The sequence below is a fragment of the Thrips palmi genome, unplaced genomic scaffold (genome assembly GCF_012932325.1).
Source record: "Thrips palmi isolate BJ-2018 unplaced genomic scaffold, TpBJ-2018v1 HiC_scaffold_2, whole genome shotgun sequence".
Classification (NCBI taxonomy): domain Eukaryota; kingdom Metazoa; phylum Arthropoda; class Insecta; order Thysanoptera; family Thripidae; genus Thrips; species Thrips palmi.
The window spans coordinates 2,743,219-2,753,155 of NW_023144629.1; the positions used below are offsets into that span (position 1 = coordinate 2,743,219).

General features: G+C 62.5%; 1 protein-coding gene across 1 annotated transcript; it reads right to left on the reverse strand.

Moving 5' to 3' along the window:
* Nucleotides 1-3,805: 3,805 nt before the first annotated feature.
* On the reverse strand, nucleotides 3,806-7,394 carry LOC117647313 (zinc finger protein Noc). Its single transcript, XM_034389020.1, has 2 exons — nucleotides 7,003-7,394; nucleotides 3,806-6,178 (listed from the first exon to the last, which is right to left on the reverse strand). The coding sequence occupies exons 1-2, from the start codon at nucleotides 7,096-7,098 to the stop codon at nucleotides 4,856-4,858; spliced, it is 1,419 nt and encodes a 472-aa protein (XP_034244911.1). The 5' UTR covers nucleotides 7,099-7,394; the 3' UTR covers nucleotides 3,806-4,855.
* Nucleotides 7,395-9,937: the final 2,543 nt, after the last annotated feature.

Sequence of the window (9,937 nt, forward strand, 5' to 3'; positions counted from 1 at the left end):
TCACCCCGACCATTGACACCTTGCCTGACGACACGGTGGCGCGCCAGACCGATTCCGAGAGTCTCGCTCTGTCTCTCTCGCACCTGCACGGGACGCCCCATGAGTGCGAGAGACACAGAGCGACGAACACGACTCTCGGACTCACCATGCCACTACACCGCATTCCAGGCGCCCTCCCTCCCCAAATTAAGGAGCAGGTGATTATTTTGTCGAGCCTAAAGGCTAAGGCTGGCCTAAGGCTGGCCAGAGGCAGCCCCCGCTGGCACCGTCTTTTTTCAAGGGAGATTTTCCCGCTGCCCGCGCGGGTGCCGCTCGGACGGGACCACCCCGGCCAGAGCGATGTCTCTACTTAGCTCGGGGAGAGGATTAAAAGCACCAGCTTAATGAGCCTGGTGGTGGCCGAGTCAAGCACGAGCCGGGAACAATTTACAGTGGCTACTTCCTGTTCCAGCCGCACTGACCGGAAGTGGCGGTATAAAAACACCGCCGCGAGGTGCCAACGTGAAACAAGCATATACTGTACAGCAGTGTGCTTATCGCAAGGGTGCACTGTGGACCCCGACGGACAAATCTCTAGAGGCGTTTTTAGCTCCAGAGTCGCTAAACAGGACTAGAACCGAACGTGTGACCCCACCAATGGATTGCTCTCCGAACGAGGGATCCATTGGTGGGGTCACACGCTCGGTTCGAGTCCTGCTTAGCGACTCTGGAGCTCAAAACGCGTCTAGAGTTTTGTCCGCCTCCACCGGTCTTCTGGCCCACTGTGGGCCACTGCAGGCCGTCCAGGCCGGCCAGGCCGCGCAGTGACGGGGAGGCGTGGCGCGGCGCGGCGCGGCGTGAGGAGGGAAGAACCAACAAGAGAAATGGGTGGCAATGAAAGAAGACCCAGGGCTGCCCGATGACGGACGGCCCGTCAGGCGACCAGCTTCTCCGTCTTCTTCCCCTTCTCCGCCTCCCCATTTTTCTGGCCGCCCGCCCCGCGCCACGCCGCCACGCCGCCGCGCCCCTGACCTAGAGTACGTCCGCGGCTCGGGGCGGGGCGGGGCGGGGCGGGGCGGGGCGGGGCGCCCCTGCGTGCTCAATCCCTGCGGTATCTCCTGGAGAGACAGACAGGGTGTGTTCACAGGGTAAGCGGCTCGGCTCGGCGGCCGCGCCACTCAAGCAGGCACCCTGTCTGCTGTGGCGCGGCGGGGCGGGGCGTGGCGGGGCGTGGCGGGGCGGGGCGGGGTGGCGCATCCACCGCGCCCTTCAGAATAAAGAATGGCGGCCGGAGCATGGCGCCAGCGATACCGAAGGACAAGGACTGACAGGACCAACAGGACGGGCGGCCTCGCGCGTTACAAGGAACTTTTTCACGCGTCCCCACAGACACAGAGGCGAAAATACTGTGCTTTTACTCATCGAAGAATTGTTATGGTGCAGGCTCCCGCCTTTATTGAAAAACGCAATGTTTAGTTTTTCGAACTGAGCCGACTCATTTGTATGGATTTCTAACTTACATATTGAGAAGTCCAGTTCACAGGAAACAGGAATCTACTGGTCAACTTGATGCAGTGATTCGGCTGCACCAAAAAAGTGGCTTCTTGAACCAAAGATAATTTTCATGCTACATGTCCCAGGTGTTCCTGGGAAAAGCCAGAAACCGTTTTTGTCGTGCAATTTTTCTCGCTGCGCTCACGACAAACCGCGTCTAACACACCTTCCTGAACCAAGCTCGCAGTGGTCCAGACGACGGCCTTGCGCTGTGTCATAACCCCGCAGCTTCTGCTCTCGCTTCTGCCTCGTAATACCGCCGCGCCACCCAAATGGCCCCCCATTTTATTTCTGGCAGTGTGGGCACGCCGGGCACGCCCAGGTAATGATCCGATCCGTTTGCGCCCCGTCATGCCGGCGCGCCGACGCGTTTGCGCGCGCCGACGCCGCTCTTCACTTGTTATTATTTTCCTTTGTGCTCCGACATGTTGGCACCACTGGGCCGAGCGCGCCGCCGTGGCCGCCGTGGCCGCCATGTTGGCAGCGCGGGCCGGCGCGGCGCGGCGCGACGGGTACTAATGGTGCTTGGGATGACTCGGCACGGCGTATTAATTGCCCCACGGACAGCTCGTCTGTCGGCAGCACTCACTCTCACGGGGAGGGGAGGGGGAGGCCAGAGAGGCCTCCGGCGAAGGGAGCGGAGGGGAGGGGGAATTGGCTGTGAGGTATCACAGACCATGAGCGTGGTTTATGATGCATTTACTAGTCGGTTTATCACACTGGGCCGGCGCGGTCGTCGCGGCTAGTGCTGCCGACGGCGCTCGGCCACAGTGGGCCAGACGACCGCGGCGCCGGCGGTCAAAACTCTATACGCGTTTTAAGCTCCAGAGTCGCTAAGTAGGGCTCGAACCGAGCGTGTGACCCCACCAATGGATTCCTCTTTCGAAGAGCAATCCATTGGTGTGGTCGCACGTTCGGTTCCAGTCCCATTTAGCGACTCTGGAGCTCAAAACGCATTCGGGATTTTGACCGCCACCGCCGCCGGTCTTCCGGCCCACTGTGCGGCGGCGCCGCGGAAAATTAGGTGTCCAGGAATTCCCCGCTGACGTCGGAATTTTTATAAATTTTTTTCAAAAACTAGCGCGGTTTCCACACCTACATCACGCCGACAATGATTGCCGCGGCGCGGGAAAAGAGTGTCGGAATCGCCAAACAGGTCGTCCATTCTGCGGCGGTAATTGCAGTGTAGTGCACGTCGGAATTTGGAATTCCACGCGGAAGATGGAGTCATCAAGCCGGGTGCACTGTGTGTGTATTAATACACGCGTTGTGGCATATTTATCGTGCTGCCCCATTAAAACGAGGCGCATCCGGCACGCCGCTCTCTACAGTGTGAACATGCCTGGGTGCGTGTGAGGCTAATGCGAGTGCAGGCAGTGGCAGCGGTCGTAAAACTATTCCAACACCAACGGCTTTCAGCCTGAACTGCTTCAGCGGCCTACTGCCCAGCACACCGTGAAATGGCCCCACTTTTTGAACCCGTCTCCCAAGCGCCTTGGAAACGGCGCCGCCCCGGCAAAGCTCAATGAGAAAGGTTCAAGTTGGCGCGAAAGCTTTGGTGCTGACCGCTTGGACGGTTTGCCTGTCGCACGTGTCAGACGAGGCCAACATCCGTCTCACTTCGTTTTTGAGCCACCCGCAGGCGCAGGTTGAAACCTTGCCTCCTGCTTGATGACGAGTTCATTGTTTTGTGACTGACCCGCCTCTGTCCCAGATTCCACTGCCGATGAAACGACGAGCCATGACTAGATGGCCTTTGGGCAAGCTCAAGCTCAAATGTATACAGCTTCTCGTAACTGATACTGAATGTACACAGTGCCTTATTTTCGTAGATCAATTTTTTTTAACCAAAATCAACCATTTTTTCTTGCTACTTTGGAAAAAGCCACTCAAAGCCCGGTTTCAAACTTGTCATGAGTGGCCTTCACTTTATCTCCCCTCGTTTTATTTACTCCCTGTGTCCGACAGACACCCTTTCCTGCTGACTCCTTTTGTCTGTGTGTTTTCCCGAACGCGTCGCGCGACCTCCGTCAACACCTTGCCCGTCCAGTTCCACGCCGCGGCCGACTCGGCGCTGGGCAGCGCTAGTCTAGGTAATAACTTTTAAGATCGTGATAACACAGGCCGGCTCGCCGCCACAGGGAATACATTATTGGCAGCCTGTGGTTATGCTCGTTTATGTTCGGCTATAGCCGCCTGCCCGGCCGCCTGCGAGCGGGATACAGGGGTATAATGTCTGCCAAGACATTTATTACAAAGAAACAGTCATAAATTCAGGGTAGAAACAACGTATACTTTTATTCAAGTATTGTATGTGGAAACAACATTATATGTACATGCACTCACATACGTGGCTATCTACCAAGAGGACAATCTCACTCTCTCCAATATTTACTTTTTTTCGTACAGTAGTCTTTTTGTTTCTCGATATCTGGTGAAAGACATTTTTCGGTCCTGATCATATCAATTCTTATAATATTTGTCTAGGCTAATATAACTTAGTTTTTGATAACAATCAATCAGGTTGGCGTTAATGACTTATCGCAGCATAGCAACAACAACAACAAGATGCGTTTCCCCTCATCGACCTACTGCACACACACACACATGACGGGCCAGCGGCTCGGCCATTGCTTTAGCACGTGAATTATCAAGAGCAGCATTTCGTTGCAAATGTACATCATAAAACAGGAATAAGTTAACATTAGTTTTTATTGCAGCCCTCGCGAGATAATTTACGAGTTGCAGCCGGCTTTCCCCCTCCCCACTCCTCTCACTCGAGTGTGTGGAAAAAATGGATATACGAGGGCCGGGCCGAGTCGAGCCGAGCCTCCGCGGCAGTATAACAGGGCCGAGCCGAGCCCGGCCGAGCCGCCGCGGCGGTGCCGAGAGGAGGGGGGAGCGAGTATAAATTACGGAGACATTGTAATTTATATCTGCTGTCAGGCGGACGCTCCCATTCCAAGCGGGAGATATAAATAATAATAAAACAGGCTATTAAAGGCGAAACCAACACTCAGAACACTCACTGGCACTTCAAGATGGCCGCCCTTACATTGAGCTATGCTAATTCGCGAAAAAACACATTCCAGATGAGGACGGGGCTGATGGTGGTGGCGGTGGCGGTCGAGGGGTGCTTGTGTCACTGAGGGCCTAACTAACACAGAAAAGTATCACAGGCGAGGTGGCCCCGGCGTCGCCCTGGCGCCACAGGGTGGGGCCTGGACGAGCGCTAGGTCTTGGGCCGTGGAGGGTAACTTTGGTTGTCCGGGCGGCTGAGGCCCTGGCTGAGGCCCTGGCTGAGGCCCTGGCCCCCCTCCCGTCAGGGGTGGACGGCGGCCCCCATGCGCTGGCCGTAGAGCGCGTACGGCGAGTAGTAGGGCGACAGCGGCACGGCCATGGGGTGCCCGGGCGACAGCCCCGGCGGGCTGAAGGCGGCGTAGGGCGAGGCAGCGGACGGTGGCAGCAGGCCGGTGGGCGAGCCGCCGGGGCCGGCGCCGGGCTTGGCGTAGGGGTGGTACCGCGAGTAGGCGGTGGGCGAGGGCAGGCCGCTGGGGCCGAGCGCGGGCAGGCCGGACGCCGTGCTGGTGGCGGTGGCGGGGCCGGTGTGCGAGCGCAGGTGCTGCAGCAGCTCGTCGGAGGACGCGAAGCGCTTGCCGCAGTACGACTCGCCCGCGATCCAGCTGCACACGTAGGGCCGGCCGGCGCCCTGCAGGGCCGCGGCGGCCGCGGCGGCAGCGCCCGGCGGGTACCCGGCCAGCGCGGACGACAGCGAGTACTTGTGGTGGTCGCACGTGGTGCAGCCGGGCGGGCAGGGCGCGCCCAGCGACAGCATCGTGTTGTGCATGCTGTACTGGCAGCCCTGGCAGAACGGGTCCTTGCAGATGGGCACGATGGTCTCCACGCCGGTGGCCGACTTGACGCGCTGGTACGAGAAGTAGGGGTTGTTGTGGTAGCCGGCGGCGAGCAGCGCGGCGGCGTGGTGCTGGCTGTAGGGCGAGGTGCCGGCGAAGGGCGGCCGGAAGGCGGGGTGGTGCGCCTCGTAGCCGGGCGGGCAGCACAGCTGCGCCAGCTGCGCGCTGGTCAGCCCGGCCAGCCCCGCCGCCTTGAAGGCGCCCAGGGCCTGCATGTCCTTGGAGTGGCCCTGCATCACCTCCAGGCCGGAGCGGATGAGCGGGCTGGCGCCGCGGCTGGCGCTGGGCGACGAGGCGGCGGCCTGCGACGTGGCGGTCTTGGTGGGCGGCGAGGAGGTCCGCGGCGACGTGGACTTCCTGGCGGCCTGCGCGCTGCCCGACGACTTGCTGCTCCGGTCGTCGGCGGCGGCCTCGGACCCGGCCTTGGACGGCGGCCTGTCCTCACGCCGCGACAGCACGTTGGCCTCGTACGGCTTGAAGGCGAGCTTGGAGCCGCCGTGCGACGGCGACGCGGCCGGCGGGCTGCACGCCGCGCTGGAGGCGCTGGCGGGGCTGCTGCGCTTGTTGGCGGGGCTGGGGCCCGGCCGCTCGGACGACGCCGGCCGACCCGACGACGTCGAGTGCTTCTTGGCCTTGGCCGCGTCCTGGGACAGCGGCTTGGACGGCGAGTCCGCGCCGATCTGGCTGCATGTCTGCGCCAGCAGCGCGAGCGGGCTCTTCTTGGCGTCCAACTGCAACAAGGAGAGCAAGGGCGGGTTGTAGAAACGCAGCGACGCAGCGACGCGCGTGGCGGAAACGGCGATCGATAAATCGAACGCCTTGCAAGAGTTGAGTGCCGCACTGTGCGGACGTGAGTGGGCACTGGGAACGCCTTGACGGCCCCACGGCCCCACGGGGGCGGCGCGGCAACGCACGCCGCGGCGGAAACCCGGGTTAGGCAAGGGCAAGCCGCGAACCGGTGGGCATCGGCGCACCGCGAACCGACGGGCACGCACAGGTGGCGGGTTCGGGCGCCCCCGCCGCCCGACAGGCGCACCACTCAACGACCAGTTCGTGTGCAATATCCAGCAGCGGAAACAAAGGCTGCCGGACTGCCCCGCCGGCCCCGAGTTTCCCCGAGGCGCTGCGGCCCCGGGCGACACGCAAGCCGCAGCCCACAACTCATTACAAACGAGCAGCCGACTGATTCCGAGACTCGTTCTCGTCGCTCTGTCTCTCTCGCACTCGTGGGGCGTTCCGCAGGGGTGCGAGAGAGACAGAGCGACGAAAACGGCCCTCGGAATCCGTCGGTTGCGACTTGAACGGCGAGGCGCCGCCCGGACTGCGTGGCTGCTGACGGATTCCGAGAGTCGTTTCCGTCGCCGTTGCTCTCTCGCACTCGTGGGGCGCGCCGCACGGGTGCGAGAGAGACAGAGCGACGGGAAGCCACCCTCGGAATGGGTCTGCTGCGGCGGGCTGCGTGGCCGCGGGGCCCGGGGGCGCTCCGGAGCGTCCGACCACGAAATGAAGCCCGGGCGATTCCAGGCTCCAGGCCGCATCAAGCTACTCGACTCACCGTGGTGGGCAGCGGCGAGAGGTAGTCCGGCTGCAGGTACTGGTTGGCCCCGGAGGTCAACATGCTGCTGGCGGTATCCAACACTCCCATGAGCATTCGGGAACCACTGCCGGTGCAAGGCGCAGCGCCTCGCCGGCTTCTCTTTTTCAGAAAGAAAGTCACTTCACAATCACTGGCACTGGACACTGGCGGCGGTAATCCAAGGCGGCAGCATTTAATCCAAGTGGCGGCGAGGGTAATCCAAGGAGGTAATCCAGAAAGGCACAACACTGTTCGCGGCCGGCTCTCGGCTCCACTCGGCACGATCTCGCGGCGCTGCTGGAACCTGGACGCGGCGGTACGTCCTCACACTTCGAGCGCCGCGCGTGGACTGACTGGCGGCTCGGGCTGGCGGCCGGGGCTGCTGCTGGTGGCTGGCTGCTCTGCCTGGGTGGCGCGGCCAGCGCGGCCCCCACCACCCGCTCGGCTGTCTTCGGCTCCTCGCCGCTCCGCGCCGGGCGGGCTTCGGGTCGCTCGGGTCGCGGCGGCCGTCATGCCCGAGCCCCTCCACGTCGTGTCCACAGCCACGGCACGGCGTCGGCACGCCCGGCAGCCCTCCGCGCGCTGCAGCCAGCAGCATGCAGGCGGCAGGACACGCGGTGTCAACACACCATTTCTGGAAAAGGGAAAAAGCTCGGCGTAATGCATGTGTGCACCAGGCACTGCACCTCGTGCCGCCCCGTGCCACTCCTCGATGCTATCGCCTCCTGGAAGTCCAGGAACTCCTGGAAGAGCCCCGGAAGCCCGCAGGCCGCGGCATAGATTCCTCCAGAAGTTTACAAACATCCGTCCTGGCGGCTGCTGCAGCGTGCGAGCCTCCAGGAGCTCGTCAGGCTCCCACGGGAGCCTTGCAGCTGGACCCTGTCTGGCGTTGTCCAGGACGTTCTCCAGGACGTTCTCCAGGACTTCTCCAGGAAGTCTTCCAGGACACGCGCCTCCGCAAGACACGGCCGCAAGCTGGCTGGGGGATCACTCCGAGGGTGGCGGGGCGGCCCCCTTCCCCCCGCAGTGCGGGAGCTGTCAACAGGCGGGAGGGGAAGGGAGCACGAACAGGCCCCAGGCGGTGCGTGGCGGCGCGGCGTGCGCGGCGCGGTGTGAACAGTGATTTGACGACGGACAGCCAGCGAGTTGCCATGACAACGCGGTGCGCTTACACGGATGCGACTGTGCACGGCGGCGGCGGCCGGATGTTGCGCCTCATTGCTACGCCGTGCTACGCGTCGACCCTCTCCTGTCACTCCTCTCTCTCTCTCTCTCTCTCTCTCTCTCTCTCTCTCTCTCTCTCTCTCTCTCTCTCTCTCTCTCTCTCTTTTTCTCTCCTTTTGGCGGCGAGGCGCTGACAGGCCACCGCACCGCTCATTGCCGGTGCGTGACGCGGCCTGCATAGCGATCGACACGAGGAGGAGGAGGAGAGAAGGAAGAAGGAGAAAAAGAAGGACACGAAGAAGGGCCGCCGCCGTGCAGGTGAGACGCCACGCCACGCCTCACGTGCTCCTTCGTCGCTCTGTCTCTCTCGCACCTGCACGGGACGCCCCATGAGTGCGAGAGAGACAGAGCGACGCTCCTCGGAACCAGTCTGCAGGCCCTGTCCGACGGGTTGCCTACCCCGCTGCCCATTCCTTCGTCGGCTCGTCTTCCACGGACGCAAGCGAAGCAGCTGACTGATGACGCCCAGCGCTGTCATCGCTCTGTCTCTCTCGTACTCACGGGGCGTCCCGTGCGAGAGAGACAGAGCGACGCGGACGGACTCTCCGCTGGACGGCGTATGTGCGCGCGGCGTGATCGCGATGAAGGGTTGCGCGGCTTTCTGGTGCAGTGCGGCAGGCGGGCAGCCAGGGCTGGCGGCCAGCAGGCAGGCAGGCAGGCAGGCAGGCAGGCGGCGGGGCTGACAGGTTGACTGCTACTTGTGAGCGCGCGGAGGGGGGTGGAGGGGGGCCGGGGGGCCGAGGGGGGCGCAGGACGCCGCGCCTCGCCGCCACTACCGACGCCCGAGTGGCCCTTGAGCTCGTTTGGGTGGAATAAGCTCTTTTCATTTTCTTCTTCTTTTTGCCCTGGCCGGCCGGGCAGCCCGGCAGCAGACTGATTCCGAGAGTCATCGCTCCGTCTCTCTCGCACCCGCACAGGACACCCCCGCGAGTGCGAGAGAGACAGAGCGACGACTCTGGGAATCGGTCTTACGGGCGGGCAGGCCCGGCGGCACCGGCCGACCGAGCTGAGCCACGCTGAGCCCGAGAACAGAGAGGTTAGGCGGCGGACAGCCGGCCAGCCCCAGCAGCCAGCCACCGCCTTGGCTTTTTGCTCCGCGCCGCCTCCCCGAATCGCCTTCACCCGGAGTGCAAGTGCAACCAGCCGTCCAAAAGCTCTCGCTGTCTCTTTCATTTTTCGTCCGGCTTTAATCAGTGGCTTGTGTGTGTGTGTGAGTGTGTGCGTGTTTGTGCGTGTGTGTGGCGCCGTGCCGCGCTGAGCTGGCGGCGCGGAACAGAAGGGGATGTGTCCCTGCCACCTCGCCTGTCAGAAAAATTAACACTCGAACGGGACGCCTGCTGCTGCTGCACGCCCCGGCCGTGCCCAGGCCGTGGCCAGGCACACTGTGCAGGCCGTGGCAGCGAGTGAGCGTGACCGGCCGAGCGACAGCCTGACAGGCGGACGGACGGGCGGACACGTATGGACGGACAGCGGGCTGACGCGGACTGACAGCCGGACGGACACTACACTGGCAGCCGGACCGACGAGCCGCGGACGAACAGACGGACGGACAGACAGACACGTCTTTAAATTTTGATACCTGAGTCAACTGCGACCAGGATCGCGGTGGGGCTTTCTTAGTGTCTAAGCCACGACAGTCGCGGAAAACAGTCAGACAGACAGACAGACAGACCATCGTACGGGGACGTGC

Coding starts and splice junctions, on each gene's coding strand:
- LOC117647313 (XM_034389020.1), bottom strand. CDS start 7,098: ATGCTCATGGGAGTGTTGGATACCGCCAGCAGCATGTTGACCTCCGGG. Junction 6,179..7,002: donor TCTCGCCGCTGCCCACCACG/GTGAGTCGAGTA, acceptor TCCTTGTTGCAG/TTGGACGCCAAGAAGAGCCC.